This window comes from Ochotona curzoniae, unplaced genomic scaffold (genome assembly GCF_017591425.1).
Source record: "Ochotona curzoniae isolate NIBS_2020 unplaced genomic scaffold, NIBS_Ocur_1.0 contig_908, whole genome shotgun sequence".
Lineage (NCBI taxonomy): Eukaryota > Metazoa > Chordata > Mammalia > Lagomorpha > Ochotonidae > Ochotona > Ochotona curzoniae.
The window spans coordinates 21,607,904-21,634,805 of record NW_024466607.1 but is presented as its reverse complement, the minus strand read 5'-3'; the positions used below and the strand labels follow the sequence as shown (position 1 = coordinate 21,634,805).

Genomic DNA, 26,902 nt, shown 5'->3' with positions numbered 1-26,902 from the left:
CTTTAAACACCGGGACAAACTGTGCTGAGCGTGATCACAGACAGGATGGCTGGCGATTTGTGGAGTGCAGGCGGTGACGCAGGAGAGTGGGTCTTATTACAAAGCGGGATCATCATGATGGGCTGGCTGATCAGTGGGGACACGCCAATGACCCCAACACCCAGAGGGCTCAAGCCATCCCCAGAAGCAGGAAGCAGTTTTCTGGAATGAAGGCTGAGTGAACACAGAAATGCAAACAGGGATTGGAGGGGGGAACAAAAAAGTGTACCCAGGGCCTGAATCCAAGGGGACATGCATTTACCGGTGCCTGTTCCATGGTTGCGACTTCCCCGTCTGTGGCCTGGTTGGTGGCAAAGGGAGATTAGTTGGGCATCGCAGTGGACTCTATAACCTGAGAGCTGCCTCCTGCTCCTACTTTGGACGTTCATTCTCACAGCGGACACTTCCTTCCTACCCAGGTGGAGGGCAAGGTGGTATGGCCTTTGAACTACTTCTAGCAAGCAGGCCTCTGTTGGCAGGAGAGTGCATGAGGAAGTGAACTGTGAGACTTACTGCAGCTGGGACTGGAGAATGCTCAGGCAACTGTCTGGCTGTCCCCCAAGGGGACTGCCTAGATGGATTCCTCTAAGTGTGCAGTTTGGGTCTGCTTAGAGCAAGGCTATCTGGGAACACCCCAGGGAAAAGGAGGTTCATTCAATGGCTAAGCTATGATCTCTGAACCAGCAGTTTTCTCAAAGGGGCTGGGCAAGACAGCTGTCCATCCTTAGGGTGTGGTGGCGTAATGTGTATGAGAGAAGAGTGTGTGTTTGGACACACGTACCCAGGAAGGCAGGCAGGCAGGGATTCTATCCACTAAAGCCAAAGACCACCAACCTAGGAAGGGCAGGGAAGGCCTTGAGTGGGAGAAGACCCAAACCTGTCTGCCATCAGCAGCGGTCAGAGAGCAACATGCACACATCAAGTACCTTGCTTTGTGTGTATCTGGGCCTAAGGGACATTCATCCCTAATGGCTTCGGGAGGCTTCATGGGAACTTTTCACCTTCCTGCTACAATGTCCTGAAGACTCCTGCATCATGACCCCTTAACTCCTCAGCCCAACGCAACAGCAGGCCCAGGACCCCCGTCCAGTAGCTGTGCTTCCATCCTGCCCAGCTCCAACTGGATATAACCCAGGAGTGGACAAAAAGAGATGTGGAAAATGACAACCCCAGCCCTCTCTGTTAATAAGAATAATAAGTTTCTTGCTGCAGTTCCTTCTCCTGTGCTGGAGGAAGACAATCCCAGATGAAGGCCTTCAACAGCTGACAAGTGTTTATGTACTAGAGGCACCAGAGGACCTCCAGGCTCCAGCACAATGTTTACTGATAAACATATGTCAATGGGGGAAAGGGAAAAACCACAGCAGAGCACAGACTGCAAGGAAGACCTCAGGCTTTGGTGGGGAATGAAGGCTCCCTCCCCTTTCCATGGATGCACAAAGTGAAATAATTAGAAGGTGTTTTGTAGGTTGCAGGCAGGGCCAGGTCATTAAGGGTCTGTGGCATCAAAGGACAGTGGGGAGGGAGACGGCACTGGACTAGGCGCTTAGGGGGTGGGGTGGGGTGATGAGTGGACACGCCTCATCTGTAAAAGGGCCAGCAACGCTTGCTTTGAGGGTTAAGTGAGGTCATACTCCTATGGTTTTCTTCCCTCTTACCTTGTTGAAGATCTGAAAGTCAGTCGGGGTTGAAAATTAAAGGCCCAAAGTCAGTCACTGGCCTGGCTGTCTGCATAAGGTTTCCCGCCATGCTCACTTCAAAAGATAAAGCACTGCCTGCTCAGACCTAAGGTATCACTCTTTCCTAAAACCCGACTGGGCGTCATCCGAGTACTAAGGTATCAGGGTCAGATCTGCAGACAAAACAACCTCAAGATCCTCACTCCTCCAGCCACCGCAGGCTCAAAAACCATCATGTTCTATCAACTTTTCTGCAAAAGTGTAAGCTCTCCCAAAAGTGAATCTTTCTGAGCAGAAATTGTTGCTCAAGCTTCCAAGTAGGACCATGCAGGCAGGGAAGTTCCCTAAAAACCCCAACAAGGTCACAGCTGTGTAACAAATGTTTCAAGGAGACCGCAAAAGGGAATGACCTAGCTAGGGTTCTGCCAAGGACATCTGCCTGCTGCTGCTTGGAAGTTCCTGAGAGGGGCTCTTGCTTACCATGACAGTGAAGGGGCTGTTGGGAATGTCAACACCACCAAAGCGCACATAGATGACGTAGGTGCCGGGCTTGGCAGCAGTGTAGAAAATGTCATAGGTACCATCCTCGTTTTCAATGACATCGGCTTCTGCCTCAGTGCCATCTGGAGTCAGAATCGTGCAGGTCACTTTCCCCTTCCCAGCAGTCTTTGCATCAACCACAAAGCCAACTTCCTCGCCCGTTTTCACAGTGGGAGCGATGCCAGGACCTGGAGAAACAATGGGAGGGGCGAATGGAAGCCATGGAATCTCATGCAGGAGGCCCGAGAACAAATCGTACCCACTGTGCTGCCTGTCCACCGCCTCCACACACAGTTGGATCTCTAACCTCAGCAGGGACAGGAGTGGCTCAATGGTGTTTGTCACCTTGGTCAGAATAAATACAGAGCATCTAGGTCCAAGTGTCAATCAGGCATAGAGAAGTGAGGGTCAACTGCCTATCAGCAAACATGTATTGGGCATTTGCTTAAGTGCTAGTCCCATATAAAAAAAAGAGAAGAAAACACAGTTCCGACTCTCATGATGTTCATGGTCTAATAGACACAGGCCGAGAACCAAGAATGATGGCTCACATTGCCATGGTGCTTTTCACACGAGTAGCTGACACAGCAGAGAGCACAAAGCATACCCACTTGACTTTCCACATTCACTTTCTACATTCTAAAGAAAAAACAAATATACTCCCAAGATGTATCCTGTAAGACAATGTTCAGACACCAAGCATTCCTATCTCAGGGCTGCCATGCCGAGAGTGGGCTTCCTCACACAAAAGAAAAAATGGCTGCTCTCTGAAGTGTGGGTGTTCATGACTGGGGGAAGACTTACACTCTTTTCCCAAACAATGACTTCTCTCTCACAGTGGTACTTAGTGCAGAAAAGCATCAGCTAAAGGAATATTGGTAAAAAAGTGGGCAAAGTGTAGGAGCAGCAGGGAGTAAGACTTTGTTCAGGTAGGGGGCTAGAGCCAGTCCATGAGAAATCATGAATGACAGACCAAGTGATGATGCCAGTAGGGGTCTCCAGCCAAGAGAGTATTCTGCTCAGGAAATAGGGCTTGAAATGCAAGCAACAAGACCCCAAGCAACAGGAACATGCTCACAGGTGAGCAAAACCAGCTCAGTTCTCAGGGGCAGCTGCACCACTCCGGGAGGTGGCACAATGCCTAATATTTCAAATTTCTATGTTTGCTATGGACCTGGGTGACTCAAAAAGCGTCAAACCACGCAACTCACAAACTTGCTGTGGAAGCCAGAAGATTCTCTCTATATGGAGCACAGCGAGGTATATGGGAGCTAGAGTATACAGGGGTGCACATCGCAATTTGGTCTTCCGATTTCAAGAAAGGCAAGCAAGCTTCACTTTGAAGATGGAGTTTTAATGCCCGCTTGATCCTCAAAAAATTAGATGAGAGCTTGGAAAGCCAAGAGCTATGTTAGTCAGCAAGTCCTGGCTTAGTAACTAAGGGAAGTAGAGTGTGCAAATAGCTGTGGAGACTTCCAGAGAGGCTCAAGCACAGGTGCCTAGGAGGACCCTGGATTCTGTATGCATCTCTCCAGTGTTGATCTGAAAAAGCTCGTGGATATCTGGATGAAGTAAACCCTCTACTGCTTTTCACACAAGTTGCTGACACAGGAAAGAGCACAAGGCATACCTACTTGACTTTCCAAGTTCACTTTTACAATGTTTTGATTAACATCTGAAATTTACACATGTTGGCATGGAGCAGTGAAAAATTTAAATAAAGGCACAAGCCATGACTTCATCAAATCAGGCCAGTAACAGCCCCGCTGCTCCATCCTCTCTCCACTGTTTGAGAAAGACACTCTTTTTTCCAGGTTCCAGCCCACACACACTCCTTTTCAATCTACATCTCACTGAAGCGCAGAAGTTGAGTAACCTCCTTAGATCACACAGTGGCAGACAGGGCCAGAGCCAGCCTACAAACTTCCAAGCCCACATTCCTGCCCTGAAGGTGCCTTACTCACCTGTGGCCAGGCACTTGCTAGCATCGCCTGTCTGAGTGGCCCGGATGCGGTAAGGCGAATATGGGATGTTATCCCCTCCATAGGTGACTCCAATTGTGTAGCGTCCAGTCTTGTCTGGGATGTAGGTGACAGCATATGTGCCATCTTTGTTGTCATGGACAACAGCCCTTTTGGGTTTTCCTTCTTGGTCCTGCAGATCAGAAAGACATGCTTTTAGGATGCTGCTGTCAGACTGACAAACCATTCATTCACATCTTCTGTCCATCTATTTGGGTCCCGAATGAGAGGAGACAGATTCAGTCGTGTAATACAATCTGGTATTGTTTTAATGGGAGAGGACTTTAACACAATGACAGACATGGATGGTGCCAAAATAATTCCAAGTGTTTTAGCTCCAGATCCACTGTGGCATGGGAGGTAAGGATTGGAGGCTCCTACTTACAGACCACCCAGCCAGGTGTACTGCCCCCATTCTTCCCAGCAGCTGTGCCATGAGCTGCAGCCATAGGACTTGTGTCTAACTCCTGACCAATAAAGTGGATACAGAAGTCTCTGATGACCATAAGGCCGCAGAAGACAGCTGACTGAACTGGGAATCTGGGAGGCCCCGCTCGTTCCCTTATGCCTTTTGGTTTGACCCATGGATGCAACAGCTAGAGCCTCATGGTCCATAAGGACACCTTGAGGACAAAAGCCACCTGTCGGGGTATAGGAGTAGAGATGGAGCCCGCGGTTCTGAGTGATCTGCGAAACAACCCATACAGCTTCAATCTGGACTTGTAAAGAGAGAAATCCCATGTTTTAACTACTCTTACTTAGGGGTTTATTGTGGCTGGGGGCAGAACTTTGTCCTAACTGATCCATAAAGTAATTTAAGACATTTTAAAGTAAAAAGAAAGAAATGTAATAACTAAAATACTTGTGATTCACCAAAGTGGCACTTAGAATTAAAATTCTCAGACCTCTCAGGGAACGTGTTTGATTTCCTGTGCCAATACCTACTCTTTGATGGGAAAAATCTTAACAAACACTTGCATCGGGTTAGAACCCAGGGATTAAAACCTAGCTTTTATGCCTGGCCAGGAAGTTGGGTCTTATTAGAAAAGGGTTGACTGCAAAAAATAAAGTTACCGTGATCTGAACAGCAAGCAGGCCCTCCCCAGCATCTCTGGCATCAATTGCAAACTCCACGGGGAGACTGGCAGGCACACCATAGGAATTGAGGCCAGGACCACTGGCAGTCACTTTACTGGCATCGTACGTAGGAAGGACCTTGACCTTAAAGGGACTGCACAGACAGACACACACATCCTTGTCAGTAAGTACATGTCAGCCCAATTACACCTGACCTCTCAGATAAACTGGGATTAGAAAGGCAATTTTAGGACCCAGCACAATGATTCAATTGGCTGATCCTCCCATTTCAAGTGCCAGCATGCGATATGGGCACTAGTTCATGTTCTGGATGCTTCACTGCTTGTAGTTTGGGAATCCAGTGGAGGATAGTCCAAAGCTTTGAGACTCTGCATCTACGTGGGAGACCTACAGAACTCCTGGCTTCAGACTGGCTCAGCTGTAGCTTTTGTAGCCACTTGGGGAATGAACCAGCAGATGGAAGATCTTTCTCTCTGTAAATCTGCCTTTCCAATAAAAAGATAAATAAATCTTTCCAAAAAAAGACAATTTCAACAGCAAACAATTTCAAATGAAGTCAATGATCTCATTTTAAATGCTATAGGATCAACAGAACTTCAAGTCTTTGAGGCACTGGCCATTTCCAAGTCTCTGCCCTGATTATGCTCCATTAATTTAGGTAAAAGTGTTTCAAAATTAGTTAAAGAGACATAAGGTTAACACAGGGAACCCACTTTTAGTATGACCACAACAGTCATCAAAACAGAAAGAGAATGCTGGAACTTGGCCTTTAGTATTCCAGCTCATTCTACCTTCTACATTAACTATTATTCTCCTTATATATTCAGCATGTTTTATATAATAAGAAAAAGAGAGAACACTCCTATCTGCTAATTCGCACCCCAAAGGACCAGGAAGCAGATCTAGGTCTCCCACATGGGTGGCAGGAGCACCAGTTATTTGATCAACCTCCCTGGGTCAAATGCTCCAATATGGGCATCTTAATGGCTAAACCAAAAATATGCCCAAATTGCATAGCCAGATAAACTTGTGTATATCTCTTGCCAATCCCGCAGGAGGCAGGGCTCAAAGTTGGCTTAGAAGTCATTCCTCCAGTGTCAGGAGCTTACCTGCGAGGGATCTCTTCATCGGCATATTTAACAGAGACCATATAAGGCCCCTCCTGAGATGGGGTGTAGGTCACTGTATGTGTGCCATCTCCATTGTCCACCACATTCACAGGCTCCACCAGACCTAAAGACAGACATGGGAGCTCTGAGGAACTCTGCCTGGCCTCCTATTCACTCAGCTCTTAGTTGGGTTTGCGATAGTAGTGCATCCATTCCTGAAGCAATTGGTTTTCACTGACAAGTCACATGGAGACAAGCAGGTTATAATCACAGGAACCCGAATTCATGGCTACAGAAATTACCTCAAAAGACACCTTTGCTTTCGGTTGGCTAAGGGACACCCAGTTGGCCCTAGAGTTTAATTAAGGAGACCGTCTATGTTTGCTGCTGGAGGGCAAATGGTGAAGATACAGCTTGCAGACATAACAATCTCCTTTCAAACTGGTCAGACACGCTTGGGATGTGGCAATTTTACCCTTTGGCTGAGAAAATGTCCCAGGAGTACAGAACTCTGAACAGCAAAAATTAACTAAGAAGCTGGCAAGTCCAAGATTTGTGGTCACCTTTGAGCAAAAAACACTGTGGCATTAAGCCTATTGGGATGCTGGGGAAGGCTGGGGAAGGATGCTCATCTCTGCCTGTGAGTTATAGCTGAGATTGCACGGAAGCATCATCATCAAGACATGCACTGGGCTGATAGATTCCAGATGCCAGCTCTGTCTGGCAGTGTTAAGGATAGGTCAATGACAGGGCAGGTTCATCAAAGTTCGGTGTGTTAATTAAGCAAAGCAGACAGGGCAGGCACAAGCCAGTTGTAGAAGCAGGGCCAATGAGTGGCATTCAAGTTACATAATTGAGAGCAGCAACCAATGGGAAAATACAGAACAGTCTCCATAGAGTCACCCTTGAGGTCACCTTTAAAGAACTCTGAAATGATTTTCAAGAAGTTGTCCATGACTCCACTTCAGCAGTTACAACTATAAGGCTCTCACTTGAGAGTCCCCTATAATAAATGCACCTAATTCTCATGCCCTTGTCCTTCACCTCCTCAACCCCAGTGCAACTCCAGGAGCATAGTAACTTTATAAGTTCAGATTCCAGCTCCGTGATCTCATTTCTCCCAAACCACTTCTGTCCTGAGCTTCAAAAGTGCATAACCTCCTGCTGAACCCCATTAAGGAGGTTCCTCTTCAAAGAAGGAAGCCCGTTTTTGCTACTTCTGTGAAGCCAGGACACGTCACTGGGGAAAACTTCAGATTATTTAAGAAATTGGGCACAGTTCTTATATATGAGGGAGAGAGACACATTTTAAATTCTGAAAGTGGAAAGTGATTGTTTACCAAAACAGGCATGCTTCAATGCACTTCAGGCCTTTATCCCCAAATGAACTGCTACTAACCTAACCAAATCTTACACAACAGACTGCCACCAAAACCCATTCCCCAAGAGATCCTCTCTCTCTCCAGGGAATTTAGATATTGACAAGCCAAGGGTCACATGGGCTACATGTCTGGCATTCCCAGAGATTCTGGTAGGCTCCACAGGAGTTTCAAGAGAACACCTCCTAACTATACACCATGAACATCCAGACAAACCCAGGCTTCTCACAAATGCTACAGCATGTAATTGATTATCCATGCAATTAATCACAATAAAATTACACCAGAGCTTTCAAAGATGACTTTTTCTACTGAGCTGCTTTAAAAAATTAAATTTAAAAAAATTAAGGGCCACATTATTAAACTGAGGAAAAGAAAGATCCCTAAAAGCAATAGATTTGACACCTTTTAAGGAATATCTCTACTGTTTAGCTAGAACAAGAAGCAATAAAAGTAACAGGAGATTTAAAATCAAAGGTATAGTCCTGGGTCATGGCTCTCCCTCTCCAAGGAAGGTAACATGAGCAGGATGTACTCACCTCGTGGGCCCATGACTCTCACTTCCAATGGGGCCAGGCCAGCCTTGCTGCTGTCTACCGTGAAAGACTGCAGGATGCGAGCTCGAACACCTGAGCCCAACCCTGGGCCAGCAATCTTGACCTTGCTGGGGTCCACGACATCCTTCACAGGAACCCTGAAGGGGCTGCCTGAAAAAGAGGTAACAGGAGGATTCTGAGCACAGCTACCAGGAGACTCATCCACGTACACTGAGAACGACAATGCAGTTCCACCTGGGATCTTACCTTTGATGATAAGGGCCTTTGGCAGCATCAGCCCCCACCCGTCCCCATCCCACCCCTCGGGCTCACTATTAGGTAAGTTAACAGCCCAGACCACCAAATACAAGACAACAGCTGAGCCTAAGTGGTAAACAGTCAATCAGGAACTCACAGTGCAGAGGACGGACATGTGAGCTTTTCACTCTAAAGTCCTACAGGTTGGAGGTACACAAGAGATGAGAGAAAGTTTGGTGGGGACAATTGAGCTGAGCCAGGAGAGGGCACAGACACTGCTCAATAGGAGCACAGGGAAAGATACTTTAGGCAGAGGGAGCAGCACCTACAGAAGCCCAGAGATGGGATGGTTGTTGGAGGAACAGAAGGAGGAAGCAGTGCAGTGGGCACACAGCCTGGGACCCAGACCCAACCTCTTCTGCCACGAAATGCTCCTGGAGTCCCCAGACCCCTCTCCCTCCTGCTAGGGTTTACGGACAAAATGAAGCTTTGGCTTGCAGGATGACAGTGGAGGATTTCAGTATCAACAAATGCCAGCAGTGAATTAACTCCATTGGAAGTTCTCTGACTGCAACATGACAGCAACCCAGAACCAACAAGCAAAGCCTTGGGATGGCAGACCTAAGCACGCCCACCACCCACGCCCATGACAGGGCCCAAGGGAGACATCACTAATTAGTCTCAAGAACCCTTTATCCTATCATGTATGGGATCCTAGTTAGCCCAGCAGTCTAGGCAGCTACCAGCAGCAGCCCTCAGTCAGTTACTACATGACTCCAAAATGCCACTAAAGGCAACACAGGACAGTTTTAAAAACAACCCCACTGCAGGTCTGAACAAGGCCAGAGAAAACTAGGCTAATATCTATTTCCTTATTTTTAATTCCTTTATTTATATAAAAGGTAGAGTAACAGAGAGAGTGGGAGAGACAGCAAGAACAGGACCAAGAGGTATCATCTACCCACTGGTTCAGTCTCCAAATGTCTGCAAGAGAAAAGGCTGAGGCTCCATGCAAGTTTCCCACACATGGCAGGAATACACGTACTGGGGCCATCATCTGCTTTCTTCTAGGCACATTAGTAGCAAACTGGATCAAAAACAGAGGTGGCATTTCAGCCCAGATATTCCAACATGGCATATGGGCATTCCATGGGAGTGTTATTTAACTGCTATGTCACAACCTGCATTCCTGGGTAGCAGCCAAAATTCCCATGAAAGAAAATTAGAGGCTAGCAGGTGCCTGAGAGTCTCATGGCTGTCGAGTGACCCTGGTTAAATGGCTTGACACTTTGCTAACTGGCTCTCCCTTAAGAACATTCTAGGTTTAAGGAAGGAAGGAACACTATCCACATCTGAGAGAGGAACCCCCAAAGAGGTCACTTTCTGTTGTTATCCTCAAAAACGAATACTTGGGGCCCGGCACAACAGCGTAGTGGTTAAGGTCCTTGCCTTGTATGCCTGGGATCCCACATGGGCGCTGGTTCTAACCCCAGCAGCCCTGCTTCCCATCCAGCTCCCTGCTTGTGGCCTGGGAAAGCAGCTCAAAGCCTTGGGACCCTGCACCCATGTGGGAGACCTGGAAGAAGCTCCTGGCTTCAGATTGGCTCAGCTCCAGCCGTTGTGGCCGCTTGGGGAGTGAATCATTGGACGGAAGATCTTCCTCTCTGTCTCTCCTCCTATCTGTATATTTGACTTTCCAATAAAAATAAATAAGCCTTTAAAAAAAACAAAACAAAACCCAAATACTTGCTTCTAAGTCACAGCTCAACCACAGAGCCCCAAGTGTTCAACCCTTTCCTGTACAGAGAATCCCAAAGCCAGAGGTACCCATTAGACCTTTGCAAAAGTCAAAACAGCCTTGCTGCTACCAGCATGTGCTCACTTCCATAGTGGTCTGTTGGTTGGAGCAACCAGTCATCTCTCCTGGGGTCAGCCTTCCATCCATTCTTAAAACAAATACAGCCATGCTGTAAAACTTCAGACAGAACGTGTGTTCCTGGAATCTGACACTGAGCCCTGCTGATGTTCCTTGGAGTAGTTTTGAGCGTAAGTACATGAACTTCAGAGAATCTACTCTGAGGGGAGGAGGTAATATTCTCTTTCTTCTCCTTTATCCATATACTGAATGAATTGTAAATACAAATTTACAAATTTGAGGGCAAACTTACTACTTCAAAGCATGTACAACAAATCTTGTTCTTTGTCGAGGGGCATATGTGTATTTATAACATCATTCCCCAATCAAAATTATCTACATAAAAATGGACTTGGGACAATAGTCTAGTGGCTAAAATCCTTGCCTTGCATCTGTCGGGATCCCAAATGCTCACTGCTTCCTATCCTGGCTGCTCCCCTTCCCTTCAGCTCCCTGCTTGTGGCTTGGGAAAGCAGTAGAGGACTGCCCTGCACCCACGTGGGAGACTCGGATAAGTTCCTAGCTCCTGGCTTTGGATTGGTTCAGCTCTAGTCATTGCACAACTATGTGGGGAGTGAACCAGCAGAAGAAGATCTTTTTCTCTGTCTCTCCTTCTCTCTGTAAATCTGCCTTTTCAATAATAATTTTTTTAAAAGTCTTTTTAAAAAACGGAGTTGCTGAATTTTAAGTCCCACCTGTTGCTGACCTTACAGGATAGGACCAGATCTTTTTGCAAGCGTTTTAGGCCCTATATGACAAATGCACCCTGCACCTGCTTTACACAATGGCTGGGGAGACTTTAATGATAGCTGGGAAAGAAGAGAGTGAATGACACACATTTATACACAGTAAGCAGCTAAAATCCCTTGCCCTCTTAGCATTATCCCAACTTATCAGCCTTCAGGATAAGGACAACTCAACCCACTGAGGTTTGTCCTACTCTGAGATGAAGCCGGCTCAGGAACAGCCTTGGTGTCCTTGGACCTGTGCCCACTCCACAGTCCACATGCCCTTTCAAACACATTACGTGTATGGGTGCGGGTACATGCAAGGGTTACTGAAGAGGTACAAGGGTCTTGGTGATCACCCTTCCCGCAAGATAACAAAACTAAACGAGAGATTTCATCCCTGGAATAAAATGGGCAGGATCCTTCAGCCATATATTTCTTGACTGAATCTTCATAGCAAAAGTTTTCACTTATGGGTGGCGCTTTCCTGAGAACATATGGCAGTATCTAGAGACAATTTTGGTTGCCACATACTGGGGATTGGGGCTGCCAACTAGCACTCTACAGTACATTGCTGTCCCCAAGAGAGAATTATCCTGGCCAAGATGTTGGGATACACTACGCATCATGAAGCATAAAGAAACAAGTTAAAGCTAAATGCAGGTGTCTTTATCAGCAACTAAAGCTGTTAGTGGAAAAAGAAAACAAGACATATATATGGGGTGAAAACTGAGCACAAAATCAAGACTTTCAACTGTGTAGAAAACCAACTTTCCCTGAAATCGAGAAGTAGGGTTTCCAACACACACACAACCACTTCCAGTCAAAAACTCTGAGCCATGGCCCTCTGCCATGCTGCTAGTTTACTGGAAGTTGGGAGTATTCCTGGAGACAGAGCCCTATGGAAATTTTTCCCTTTGCAGCTGCTATAAATACAAAACCAATTTTCCCACTTGGAGAGATAAGCGAATCAAATCGGTTTTCACACAAAATCAATTACCCACAGGCTGCCTTCCATGGCATAGCTTACGTACCAGGGATGTGTGCGCCTCCATAGGTGATGTTCACATCATAATCCCCTGGAGCGAATGGGATGTACTCGGCACTGCAGCTGCCATCTTTGTTGTCCCTGCAGTTTATCTTAGATTCCGATGGTCCCTCAACAGTTATGCCAAGTCCACCAATTCCTGCTCCTCTGGAAGAATGAAAAAAACAAGTAGAATGTACATAGTTCACATTTTTCTGCTCACTACCAAAATTCACTTAAAATCCCTCCGTAAAGTATCCCAATTAGCAGACATAGTTGAGTATTAGGACAACACCTCCTACCCAGACAACTTCTAGATAGTATAACATTCCTAGTGTTTAATATTTTTCTCATATTTCATTTCATTGCATAAAACTGCGAATCTGATTCAGTCATATCCTTTATGACCAGTTTAAATAGAAATGCTTCAATATTTCTTTTACATAGTAAAATCATTATAAATTTCTGCTTCATCAACTGAAGATCTTTGGCTTCACCAGTTGTATAAGAGTATTACTGGAGGGTTCAGGGATATATTTATAAGGAGACTTGGTGCCTCTCTATAACACAGATCTCTATTGATATCACATACAATGAAAATAAACCTTTTAAAAAATTGGGAGACTGTTTTTAAATCAGTTTTTGCTTTGTAAAATAGAACACTTATCTAAAAACACTTATGGTATCTAGGGTTATTCCTTTACAAGACTGAACCTTTGAATTCAGGCCCTTTACCTACCTGGTAACCACAGTGAAGACGTTAGGTTTGTTGGTGAAGGCCTCTTTTAGCCCAGGACCTTGGGCCTGAACTCGAGATGGTTGGCAGCCTTCGGTTACAGCCACTTTGAAGGGACTGTTCGGGACAGGCACATCATCATATGTCACCTCAACTACATGGAGGCCTATTCAGAGCAAAGTACAGAAATGCCAAGTTTACATAACAGTTACCTACTGCTGGAAGTGATGCACTTCTTCAAGGCTTTACCTAGCATTCAAGTCTGTAAACTATGCAAGACTTTCAAAATAAATTTTAAAATACATCTTAAAAAAAACAATAATTTTAATTTTTTTTGAAGAGCAAATTACTTGTGCTTGCCATTCATTTAACAGTCACATAAGCAACTCTATACCCACAGAGTCTCTATTTCAAGTTAGTCCTTCTCAAAAAACCCTTAATTTGGGAAAACTTCATCCAGGCAATAGTCAAAAGACAAACAGAAAGCAGCACAAAGGCGGAAAGATAGAGTATGTGAATAGTCACAGTGGTCATATTATATCTAGTTTCTAAGGATATTAAATGCTTTCGTTATTTCTTTGTGCTTATCTGATCTTAAATTTCTTCTTAATCCTTAACACTGAATAAAATAACACATAAACACATTCCACACGTGAGCTCCATGCCATGACCTCACAACTCGTCCAGGTGACGCAGAGGCCAAACTCCTGCCTACCAATCACACAATGAGACAGGCAAGCCCAGGGTTCAATAGGAAGGCGAACTACTGGACAAAAAGCTGTCATATTTCCCTTTAACAGTGCACCTGGGGCAGGGGTCAACAGCAGCCACCTAGAAGAACTGGCCAACTGGCCAAGTATAGCTCGGCCAGCACTGGGTGACTCACCTTTCTCAAAAGGTGTATACTCCACCTGGTAGGTCCCGTCAGCATTATCAGTGACGAAGCACTCAGTAGAGGCCCCAGAGGGGTTGACAATGTGGGCCTTGATGTGGTCACCACCAACTTGGGTCAGTGGCCGTGAGTCCACAGTGAAGTCAGTGGTGGCTTCTCGAAATACATCTGCAGATTGACCACAAAAGGTTCAGAATGTTGCCAATACCTGGTACCCAGAACCAAATTCCTGCCCACTTCAGAACATAGCAAGGCCAATTTCAGTGACAGTGAACAACTGGTCTGACACTCACAATCCAGAAATATTCACTTTACTGCCTAAATAGTCCCTATCAAGCTGTCTTGGCCAAATGACTTCACATCCAGTGACACCCATGACAGGCTAAACAATGAGGAAAGGGCCCAGGACGACAGCCTAGCAGTTAAAATCCTCGCCTTGCAATGCCTGGGATCCCATGTAGCTGCTGGTTTGTGTCCTAGCTGTTCCACTTCCCATTCAGCTCCCCGCTTGTGGCCTGGGGAAGCAGTTGAGGACGGCCCAGAGCCTTGGGATGTTGCACCCACATGGGAGACCTGATATAAGCTCTTAGATCCTGGCTTCAGATCAGTTCAGCTCCAGCTGCTGTGGCCACTTGGGGAGCGAACCAGCAAATGTAAGACCTTTCTCTCTGTCTCTCCTTCTCTCTGTAGATCTGCCTTTCCAATAAAAATAAACACATCTTATTAAAAAAAGAGAGAGAGAGAGAGAGAAGAAATTTGCTTTTGCTCTGTAGTATGCATGGAGCTAGCCAGCAACATATCTGAAGTCCTTTTGGTACAAGGGTCGTGAAGGATATTGAGTTTGCCCACACAAGTTGATATGCTCGCCTTTGCAATAAAAACCAGGAGATCCACAAATAATGCTGACTGAGCAATGGGAACAAAGCCGCTATATATGCACAGCGCTGGCCCCCACTCTCTGGAGCTTAGACCTCAAGAGGCCATTGGTGGCCAAGTCTGCAGTTGTGCCCCAACTTCTCCACCCAGAAGTTCCATTCTCATTTATTCTCTCTTTAATGAAACCTACCGTTTCCTTCTATTCCAGGCCCAAAGACTTTGACCCTGCTGGTGTCCACAGTGGGCTCCACTTTGACCCGGGCTGGGAAATGCGGCACCAGCTCACCGCCGTACTTCATGGTCAGTGTGTACATGCCAGCAGTCAGGGGCATGTAGGTTACCACGTAGGTGCCATCTTTATTGTTCTGAATAGAGACTTCAGCTCTGGATCCTGAGTCTGAGACAGCTTCCAGGCCCAGGTTTCCGGGTCCCGCTTCTGAACAGTCAACGCTAAGGAGCGCAGCTTCACCCACTTTCCCATGCTCGAGACCCGGTCCTGATGCCACAACCTTAGAGGGGTCAAATGGCATCTCAATGTCAGCTTTGAAGGGTGAACCAGGAATGTGGACTTCTTCAAAGAGAATGTTGACAAAGTATTCTCCAGGTTTTGTGGGAAGGTATGACACGGAGCAGGTTCCATCACCATTGTTTGAGCATTCAATTTTGGCCTCACACGGACCTTCCACAGTTAGGCCCAAACCGCCAGTGCCAGCTCCTTTGGTGTCAATGGTGAACTCAGCAGGTCTGCCCACCAGACCACCTTTAAGGCCAGGACCATGGGCCTTTACCTTTTGGGACAAAGAATAAAAATTAAGGTTCCATGTCATGTTGCTAAGGCCATCAGCAAGAACAGTTCCTTCTACCTGGGGACCCAACCTGGAACATATACCTGCATCTACCTGCCTACGTATATTAGAGCCAATATGTGGAAAACACATATTATGGAAAAACAAAGCATGGATGGCAAGTAAGATTTCTGAATGAAAATACACTTTTCATTCCAATGTTCAAGAACTGTTTTTGACTTACCTGCATACACTGAATAGTACAAATAGCTAAGAACCCAGTTACAAACCAGAAGGCAGAGACAGGCGTAGGGTTCAGCAGCAGGAAACAAGACAGAAACCCCAGATGCTCCTCTCTCCAGTCACGTGCTGTCCTCCGAAAGAGCCTGAATTTGAACATCCAGCCAATAAGCACATGTGGGTTTTTCCTAGCCTAGAGTCTCATGGAAGGGATTCCATAGACTTTGCTTGGGCTTTGGCTGCTAAACGTCATTCAACAAATTCTGTGTAATGAAAAACTGAACTGGGGAAGGGCATTTGGCACCATTTCATTGTTAAGATGCTGCTAGTGACACCCACGTTCCATATTGACACATCCAGCTCATGCCTTTGCTCTGCCACTTCTGATCCAGCTTCCTGCTAATGTGCACCCTGGGTGGCAGCAGGTGTTGGCTAAATTATTGGGGTTCATACCTCCCACAGAAACCCACTTGGCATCAGCCTGTACTAGGCCTGGTTGTTGCAGGCATCGGGGAAATGAACCAGTAGATGGGCAATGTGTGTCTGTCTCTCTCTCTGCCTTTCAAACAAAAGTAAAAGTGATTAATTAAACAGACAAAACAGGGAAGGTCTGGCCATGGTATTGAAATTTTGTTAAGGACACCTGCATTCCACATTAGAGAGCCTGGAATCAACTTCTGTCTCCACTTCTGATCCAGCTTCCTGCTGAGGCACTGGGAGGCAATGGACTATGGTCCAAGTATTTAGTTCCTGTCATTCACCTGGGATGTTCCTGACTTTTGCCTAGCAGAGCCATAACTACTGTAGATACCTGGGAAATGAAGCTGCAGATGGAAGATTACTCTGAGTCTTTAACACCATCCTTGGATGGAAGATTACTCTGACTCTTTAACACCATCCTTTTAAATAAGTAACCAACAAGAGGGAGGGATGAGATTTTCAGCTCTATTTCAATAATTAGAGCAACTGTCTAACATCCATGGCATCCAGTCCACCAGAAACAAATCAAATCCTTTGAGTTATGAAGAAACTTTAACAAGAGCAGATATGTTGTTCATGTTATTTCAGTAGGGTAAGCTTAGCCGGGGCTCCAGACACTAACCTGCAGCTGGCTTTGTAGTGAACACCATTACTACAGGAACAAATGAAGGAAAAGGACTCTAAGACATGGAGGTAGGAGGTCCCACACCGAAGTCTTGCAGGAAGAGCACAGATAAGGGCAGGGACAGGTCCCGTCTGCCCAGGGGCTCCTGACCCACTACTGTAGAAGGATGATCATCATCCACTGCCTGGCATCCATACAAAGGGATTTTCCAAAGGCTCTCAACAGACAAAAAGCCAGAGAGAGAGATGACAGTGTACATTTTCACAACAATCAGTCTCATTCTTGAACAAAAACACAAGCTGACCTTGGTTGGATCAGGCGGCAGTGAGGCTTCCATCGTGTATGGGCTCCCAGGCACAGGGTGTCCATCGTAGGTCACATCGATGGCATACAAGCCCTCCTCCCGAGGGATAAACTTGGCAGTGTTGCTTTCCCGGCCAGCCACAGGTGCCACAAGGCACTGTACAACCTTACGTGAGGGGCTCAGGATGGTAACATCCAGCTTTCCCTGGCCTCCTGCACCCCTGGTATCAATGGTAAACTCCTGATCCTGTCCAACTTCGACCCCTAGAAAAGGGAAACAAGCCAGAGTGAGGAGCATACCAGGTTCAGTTGCAAGAATGACTGTGAGTAGGGCAAGGTGGGTCCTTAGATTTTGGGACTTAGCCTCTCAAGAAATACCACTACATCACTACAAAGCAGGTACAGAAGAAAAGAAGCAAAACTGAACCAAGATGCACAGCTCTTGCATCTCAGTAATGGAGGTGCAGGCACAGTCATGAACACACAATGATGACTGCAATAAGATGGCTGACTTCTTTGCATGCCAAACACACACAGCACATTGCCTCCTGTGATATCCTCCACCAATGGTGGCACAAATGAGACTCAGCGAGGGTTAGTGAACTGCCCAGAGAAACATGTCCAGCAAACAAGGAACTGGGATTCAAGCCTAAAGAGACTTCAATGATCCATGTGGCTGACCAGCAGTTACAACCTAACTGACCTCTTTTCCATACTTTAGATATTCATCATGCATCAAAATATGTACCTAAGTCAGCACTGCATTTACTAATTCTTTGCAAGAACTAATTTCCACAGCCATGCATCCTCTGAACTCCACTCCCAAGAAGGACAAAGTCAGGACACTGTGGTCAGTCCTAAGAACCGGTTGTAGTGTGATAGTTTGTGAAGATCTTTGCCAAGCCGTGCCATAGGCAGCTCAAGTGCTATATGTGACTTTCACAGACACAAAAGGCCCAAGAACTCAGGGTCCTCTAAACAACCCAGAGAAATCTTGTCTCTGGGGCATTCCAGGACCTGCCAAGATCAACACTGCCAAACTACAGGTACAGAGGGCCTTAGATTCACATGTCACTAAGGCAAAAAGGTTTTTCTTAATTGGCACTGGGTTCTTCCTGTTCTGGAGGTGAATACCTCCAGGTAGGTGCACGAAAGGGCACACATGAGAGCCAGGACATGACCATTTGTTTGACAGCTGCCACCACCAGCCACTTGCTTTGTAACCTCTCGCGCTGGGAGCTGTCCTCACTCTCAACTTGGGGACTATGGTCACTGGCAAAGGAAGTGACAAGTCTAAGGCACAGCTAAGACCTGGGGAAACACGAACTCACAGGCCTTCCCTGGATGGAGTGGGCCCTTGTCATGATAAGTTGGTAGCCCTAAAACCAGATGAACATATACCACTAAGGGTCAATCAGGATGGAATCACCTAGGAGTTAACACTAATGAGGGACATGTAGATGAAAATGACTGCCCTGAGACATAGCAGATTTCAAAGGCCAGTAGGCACTGCAGAGTAACCTTAACACACAGTAAACAATGGCAGAACCCTTTCGCTGGCACATATAATTCCTAAGTGCTATCCTCTGACTTCTTAGCTCACTGAATTTTCGCAGTTGTTCTATGCACTCAAATTCTTGACAACCACTTCCCCCTTCACTGTACAAATGAGAAAACTGAGGATTGATGGAATTCAGTGGACAGCAAGGTCAAAGATCTATTTCACAGCCTGGCCAGCTGCAAAGCCTCAAGTTAAATTGGCTTCTCCATGAATTCCGCCTCTGGAAGAAAATGTCACTGGCAGGCAGTCTGCAGGTCATCAAAGACCCACCCTCCCAGCATACTGACACTTACTATTTTCCAGCCCGTGAATTTTGATCTTGCTCAGATCCAGTGGGGCAGCAACACCCACAGTGAAGGGACTCTTCGGAATGGGATCGCCACCGTAAGTCACCAGCACCTGCATGCTTCCCTGCAACAAACAAGACAGGAAACTGAGTGGAGCTTGGGTACCAGCATACTCGTTAGATGTGTACAGTCACATCCCACCCTCTTTGTGTTCCCAAGAGACACAGGGGATGCAACTCTAATGCCTTTAGAAAGCATGTCAGGTCTGCTTCTTCATATGAGCTTTTGGCCAAATGGCAAGAACAGTTTGAAATAAAACTGACAGCAGCTTAGAGCTGACAACACAACACATTTTGCTTCACACCAGTAGTATGTTATCTGCTTTTTACATACGTCCTCCAATCAGCTTCAAGAGTCCCAAGTTACAGTTCCTATTGTTACGGCCATTTCTTCCAAGAAATGTTTCAGAGAAGCAGAAAATATGCCTATGCAAACCCCCAGAACAGTCAAACACCTGAAGTGAGAAACAGGCTCCTTGATGCTCTTCCTTGAAACCCATGTGCAGCGCAGCCTTGGCTGCAGCCCCTGGATCCTGGTCTTCTAATCAAACAGTCATTTCTACATCCTAGGAATCCCTTGCTGGGGACTGAACAGCAAGGGCTGTTTGCAGTTCACCTGGAGCTGTTCCTAGATTAATCTATACGATATCTGAACCACTGTTATTAGGTGCAGAAAAGTCAGGGTTGGCACGGGGGTGTAGTGCGCTATCTTCCTCCTGCAGTGCTTGCAATCCACTACCTGATCCAGCTCCCTGCTTGGGGCTTGGAAAGCATCAGAGGATGGTTAGAGGCCTTGGGACCCTATACCCACGTGGGAGACCAAGAATAAGTTCCAAGCTCTTGTCTTCGGAACAGCTCAGTTCTAATTGCAGTCATTTAGGGAGTGAATCAGATGATAGAAGATATCTCTGTCTCGCTCTCTCTCCTTTTCTGTAATTCTAATTTGCAAATTAAAAAAACTTTTTAAAAGATTTATTTATTTGTATTGTAAAGTCAGATATACAGGGAGGAGGAGAGACAGAGAGGAAGATCTTCCATCCGATGATTCACTACCCAAGTAGCCACAACAGCAAGAGCTGAGCCAATGGGGTGCAGGGTCCCAAAGCTTTGGGCGGTCCTCAGCTGCTTTCCTAGGCCTCAAGCAGGGAGCTGGATGGGAAGTGGAGCTGCCAGGATTAGAACTGGTGCCCATATGAGATCCTGGGTATGCAAGGCAAGGACTTAAGCACTGGGTCCTAAAAATCTTATTAAAAAAAAAAAAAAAAGCAAAGAAAAGTTAAAAGGTGCAGGACAACTGTGCTCAAGGGGTTGGCTGCATCCTTGTGGTGGCCCAGGTAGCATTACCATTTGTACTGAAGTGTTCCTACAGGTCCTGGTCATCTAGCTGCTGGTTTCCTCATGCAGACAAGTCCCCTTCTTCCAAAGCAAGATGCCATGAACACCCTGGCTGTCCAGGGTTGTCTCAGAAGATCAATGATTCAGGCAAGCACACAACAAGAGGGCATGGGAGGGAGCAGGGAGTGAGGGATGAGTTTCCCCAGGAATCCAGCAGGCTCGCCAAACTCACAATCTGCAGCGAGCTATGGCGGTTAAGTGCTAAAAGGGTGCATCTCTGGGCCTGTGTACATTTTCTCACATTCTTTTGGTAATAACAAAGAGGAAAAAGCCAAGGAAATAAATTGGTTGCATCAATGAAGGGAGAAAGAGCTATTTTCCTGGCCTATTTTGTTTTGGTACTGCCCACACAGACAACTGGAACTTGCCAGCCCTAAAATGCACAGAGGTCAAAGTCAGCAGAGCTGGACATTGGCCAAGGGGCAGAGAGGTGTCCTCTCCTCAGTGTCATTTTGATGGCTGACCTGAGTCGTACCATTCCCAATGTGCCAACTGCCTGATCTGTGCTCGAGCTCCCAACTCCTGGAGGGGCAGTGAGGTAGGCCTGACAGCTGTGTGCCTTGGCCACTTCTGAGAAGTGCTCAACGACAGAAGGAACATTCTCATTCAGTTAAACCCACTCATCCCATAAAATAAAGAATGTTCCCTCTGCCAGTTATAAAAACAACACAAGAACTCAGATAGGAAATTAACTGCATTTTAAAAACACGCAACAAAGAGGGGGGAAAAATGTCAGGATTTACACCTCCAATGCTGGTTACATTTTAAACTTCCCCAGAGACCCACAGTTAAGGAAAGGACTGTTCATATCCCCACAGGATGGTGGAGGGAGGGGTGTGGTGGCAGTGAGCCCCCGAGCATTCCCCCGGTAGGACAATTTCATGTTCCTTTACCTCCACTGAGGCCCAAGTCACCTTCCTCAAACCACACAGTCGAGACACCAATGCCTCAGCTCTGCGAGGACATGGGCATCAAGACCGCTTCCAGTGAAGGTGTCCCAAAGGTGCTAGAGTAGCTTTATGCAGCATTCAAATGATAGTGCTCTGGACCTACTACCTTCTCAAATGCAAAATCCTGGGGAAACACTCCCATTTCTATCAAGCGTCAAGGCTTTGTCCAATCTCTGGGAGGGCCCTCAAGAAACGACAAACAACTCCACTCCGCTGGCATTGCAGTGCAATGAGTTAAGCCTGTTTCTGTGATGCCAACATACCATATGGATGGAAGACCTTTCTTTCTGTCTCTCCTTTTCTCTGTAAATCTGCCTTTCCAATAAAAATACATCTTAAGGAAAAAAATTTTGAAAGAAGCAAACTCTGATCATGACCACTGTGTCCTGCCATCACTTGTCCCCTCTAGACAGGGCAGTACCAGCACACTGTCACTCAGCAACCCTGCAGGTAGGGCAGCAGTCCTGCAGATTACAGGTAGCAAAGCTGGCCATCCAGGTCCTGGGTCCCCAGACAGGTGGAGCTGTGGAGCCTCACATGGCACAGTCTGCATTCTAAGGGGGAAGTGCCCCACCAAGCCAGGCACTTCTGTGCTACACACAGACACCAAGCAGCTGCCTTTCTGGAACCTTTTGGCCAGTTATTCCCTAAAACCATCTGGAGAAGGTGCTCCCTGCTCTACTACACTAGGATACAGCTGTCGGGGCTGACCCAGGCCTCTCTTTACCACATCCAAGAGCACAGCTCAACAGCTGCTCCTCAAGAAAGAGTTCAAAGAAGGAGGAAGGGGAGGAGGAGAAGGTGCCAGCCCCACTCTTTCTTCCTTGCAAATTCTTAGGCCGGCTCCCTCTGCTATCACAGTGCTGGTGGCCTCCTTCCAGGCACTAACCCACACCAAGCACCTGGAGCTGCAGGCCCTGTGCTCAGCCTGGAGGTGGGAAAGACATACAGGACATGATATCCTATTCCCACGGAGCCCCCGGAAGAGCAGCAGAGATGTTGTAAGTTTTCTCTGCCAGAGAGAAAGTGACCTTAGTAAACCTCAGTCTTAACCCAAAACCGGGACCCAAGAAGCACCGTGAGGGAATCACTAATGCTAATAGTGTTTGCTGCCAGGAATTCACCAGGCTCTTCCTCAGACCTACAATTGGCAGCACTTGGTTATAGAACTCCAAATGCTTATGAAGCTGGCCCACAACTTTCCAACAACAGTTCTCACCAAACTGGATGAACCTGACTATGGGGGAGATTCTGACAGGAAGAGGTTTCTACTCTAATATTACATCCAACGTCACAAAGCCAGCTCGGACTCTGACTTCCACATTGATGGGCATCCTAAACAAAAGTACTGCCAGGGCCAGCTTGATAGCCTAGTGGCTAACGTCCTCGCCTTACATGTGCTGGAATGCCATATAGACGCCAGTTCGTGTTCTGGATGTTGTATTTCCCATATAGCTCCCTGCTTATGGCCTGGGAAAGTGTCAAGGACAGCCCAAAGCCTTGGAGCTCTGCACCCCTGTGGAAGACCTGGAGTAGGTTCCTGGATCTTGGCTTCGGATCACCTATTGTGGCCACTTGGGGAGTGTATCAAAAGATGGATATCTTTCTCTCTATATTTCCTTCTCTTTTAAATCTGACTTTTCAATAAAAATAAGTAAATCTTTCAATGAAGAAAAACAAAAGTACTGCCAACCATGCAAGATATGAACCCAATTCTGTGCCTGTTGTGATGTGTGCAATTCACATCTTAACTGCCCACCCAGAACATCAACGGGTACAAACAGGGAAAGCAAAGTCACAGAATGTTCATGGAAGAATCTGTGTGACTCTAGGATTGTGGCCATGCACTACGAGTATGGCTTTTGGATACCTTCAATGAATGGGGAGAACTGGCAACAATGATGATATAAGCCCAGTAACAAGGTGCCCAACTGCCTGGGGACCAACAGCAAGACAATATTTACCTGTTTACCAGGGAGCAGCCTAAGGAGGAAAGGAAATTGTATCTACAAAAGCCTAATAAGAAATTCTGCGTCAGCACAAAAAAAAAAAAAAAAAAAATCACAGAAAGAAGCAAGCCTGGGGATTAAAAGCTCCACTTACACAACAGAAGAAAATAGGAACCACCCACAAAACGAAAAGGCAACCCACACAGTGTACAAATTCATTTTCTCATCAGGTCTCTGATAAGTGCAAAGGATCCAGTAAACTTATACACTTTGCACATTCCTAGTCAGAGCAGCTGTCTTCACAACAAAGAGGGAAGCGACCCAAGTGTTTAAGGGCAGATGGTGGTGATGACAGTGCAATGATTTGAATGCTCTCAACACTTGAAAACAGATAAGATAGGGACAGGGTTATGGTGCAGTGGGTTCAGCTTTGGCTTGTGATACCAGCACCTTGCATCAGATCTCTGGTTAAAGTCCTGGCTGCTCTGCTTCCAATCCAGCTATTTACTACATACCTGGGAAGTGGTGCACTAGCAGTGGATGACAGCTCTAGTGCCTAGGACTATGCCATTGACATGCCAGACCCAGATGGATTTCCTGGCTCCTGGCTGTGTCTGGCCCAGGACTGGCATGGGAGGAGGAGGGGGGCGCAGCTGGTGTGTGAACCAGCAAACGGAAGAACTCTCTTTTTCTGTCACCAACCAATTACACTCTGACTCCCCCTTCCAAATCTATAAACATACTTTAAAAAATGGGCACAATTGGGCCTGGAGTGGTATCCTAGTGGCTAAACTCCTTGCCTTGAATGCGCCAAGATCCCATATGGGCAATGGTTCTAATCCTGGCAGGCCTGATTCGCATCTAGCTCCCTGCTTGTGGCCTGGGAAAGCAGTTGAGGACAGCCCAAAGCCTTGGGACCCTGCACCCACGTGGGAGACCCAGAAGAAGCTCCTGGCTCCTGGCTTTGTGTCCGCTCAGCTCTTGCCATCTGCAGCCACTTGGGAAAAGAATCAGCTGATGAAAGATCTTTCTCTCTGTCTCTCCTTCTCTCTGTTTATCTGCCTGACCAATCAAAATAAGGGAGACCGGAAAGAGGCTCTGGGCTTTTGACTTCCGATTGGTGAAGTTACGACCACTGAGCCATTTAGGGAGTGAACCAACAGATGGAAGATCTTCCTCTCTGTATATCTGACTTTCCAATAAAAATAAAATAAATCTTAAATAAACAAACAAATAAATCTTTAAAAAGGGGGAGCACAATTGTACATTCTGTGTCATACCTATTTCACAATTTAAACCTTTGAGGACTAAAAAAGGCATAAGAGGAAGCAAGTCTGATGATTCAGAAGTCATACTTCCAGTGATGCATGCAGGATGCCCACTCAGTGAATCCTGTCTGCTGCCAGGAAAGTTCTTAAAGAAATGATTTGACCTCCAAGGATATGGACGCTTGAAAGCCAAGGAGACATCTCTACGATGCTCCCTGACCCCTGCCATGGGCTAGCTGGCCTCACGTGCAGAAGGCATGGCTAGCATCCTAACCAGTGTGTCTATGGGAAGTATTGTCCTAATTGTCCCACAAGGGGCATTTCCCACTCCCTGGTACGCTGCCCTCTGAAAGCATCTTTGAGGCTCAGTACAGCTGCTGAGAGCAGCAAAGCTAAGGAGAATACAGCCTTTTACACCGGCACACGTCTGCTCGCCAGAGCCTGGAGGTGCGAACATGAGGGAAAACAAAATCTTACACAAACATAATGGGTGCCGAGTTTCAGCTCTATGAGATGAAAAGAGCTACAGAGTGAACTGAGGGACTGCGCCTGGGGACACAATTCAACATGGCACCGATGTGTATTTCATCACAATAAAAACAATAATAAATTTGGGGGGAAAAAAAGTTAACCAAATAAACACGGGCTTGGATAGAGAGGGTACATTGTTCAGGCCTTGCCTGACGAAAATACTCTCAGTCAGCCAGCCTGGACCACAGGCTCTGTCTGCATTCCTGCATTCCAAAAAGAGGAGCGATCTGTTGCCATCAACTGGGCTGTGGGCCTTGGGGACTGGGAAAACTTGGCTCCGAGAGAAAAGACCCTGCTGTAACACCTCGTAAAGAAGGGAAACCGAGTGGGGGAGTGGGGGTAGGCAAGGAAAACACAGTAACACAGGCGTAGCAGTTCTTGCGCAGTGAGTAATTAATCAAGGACTTAGAGGCAGCTGGTATGGATGGGAGGAAGGCAGGGAGGGAAGAAATGGGAGGCAAAGAGCGAGGGAAGAGAGAGAAGGTGTATCAGAGGTAGGTAGGTAAAGGTTGAGCTAAAGGCTGCTGTCCATGACACCGCCATCCAATATGAGCACCAGTTCAATTCCTGACTGCTCCACTTCAGATCGAGTTCCCTGTTAATGTTCTTGAAAAACCAACAGGTGATGATGCAGGTGCCTTCCATGTGGGACCCCTGGTGGACGATCCAGGCTCCTGGCTTCTGCCTGGCCCAGCCCCAACCACTATGGCCATTTATTTATAGAACGAACTAGTAGAAGGAAGACTCTTTATCGCTCTGCCTTTCGAATAAACTTTAAAAAATAAATAAATAAAAGCAAGGCAGAGGTTAGGTCCTAAATCTCAGAAAGTTGGCATTTCCCTCAAAGTAGCCTCAGTGGAGATAGAGATGGAAGATTAGCTACGGGCATGTTCCTGAGGATCCTGCAACCTTGCTGGCAGAATCCAGTGGGCTTGCCATGATATTCAGTCAGAAAGTAGGGTAGGGGAGGGGGTCGAGGGGACAGCACCTGTTACAATAGCCATGGCTATACAGTGCACGCTGCCACCGCACTGCAAGGGGCCTGGCTGGGAACCTACAGAAGCACAGGTGCCAGGGACCCTACCTGCTGGATGGGTGTATACTTGACAGTGTGAGAGTAATCGTAATTGTCGATGATATCCAGATCCTTCACCGCGTCGCCAGGGAGGGGGCTGCTGAACTGTACATCAAGTGGGGCCTTCCCAGCACCCTTGGTATAGACGGTGAAGTGGGTTGGTTTCCCATTTTCCACACCTGGAAGGACATACCCATGGTGAGGAGACAGGTCAGCGGAGTGGTTTCACTTTTAGAACCAGTCTGGCAGGTTCAGTCCTCAGAGTCAGGGAAGGGAGCACAGGAGCAAAAAGGTGGCGCTCACACAACAGGTGGAGGTGAGTAGCCTCCAGGTCTCAGCCCCAACACGCCCAGAGCCACTGGCCTTGTAAATGGCCCAAACCAGCCTCACCCCCGGCCTCTTACCTGCTTTGCTGAGCCCTGGGCCTTCTGCCTTCACTTTGCTGGCATCATGAGAAGGATCAACTTTGACCCTGAAAGGGCTGGCAGGGATTTCCTGTAGAAGAGACACTGTCTCAGAAGGCCCCCTGGAGCCACTGCCAGAGCTCAGCCTTGTGCCCCA

The 26,902-nt window shown here is 46.9% G+C and overlaps 1 protein-coding gene across 5 annotated transcripts in view; it reads right to left on the bottom strand.

The window, feature by feature from the left end:
• Positions 1-26,902, bottom strand: part of FLNB (filamin B) — a 131,151-nt gene that overhangs the window by 25,282 nt on the left and 78,967 nt on the right. For 2 of the 5 annotated variants that reach the window (XM_040994694.1, XM_040994695.1), the window contains 13 exons: positions 26,746-26,836; positions 26,351-26,520; positions 19,121-19,238; positions 17,268-17,530; positions 15,024-15,621; positions 13,952-14,125; positions 13,069-13,231; positions 12,337-12,497; positions 8,405-8,572; positions 6,487-6,610; positions 5,354-5,510; positions 4,223-4,412; positions 2,199-2,446 (listed from right to left, as the gene is read on the bottom strand). In XM_040994694.1, the coding sequence (XP_040850628.1) occupies positions 2,199-2,446; positions 4,223-4,412; positions 5,354-5,510; positions 6,487-6,610; positions 8,405-8,572; positions 12,337-12,497; positions 13,069-13,231; positions 13,952-14,125; positions 15,024-15,621; positions 17,268-17,530; positions 19,121-19,238; positions 26,351-26,520; positions 26,746-26,836 (2,625 nt within the window). Of the gene's footprint in view, positions 1-268; positions 341-910; positions 936-2,133; positions 2,447-4,222; positions 4,413-5,353; positions 5,511-6,486; positions 6,611-8,404; positions 8,573-12,336; positions 12,498-13,068; positions 13,232-13,951; positions 14,126-15,023; positions 15,622-17,267; positions 17,531-19,120; positions 19,239-26,350; positions 26,521-26,745; positions 26,837-26,902 lie in introns of all 5 variants that reach the window. The other 3 variants (XM_040994691.1, XM_040994693.1, XM_040994692.1) reach the window with 3 other exon arrangements.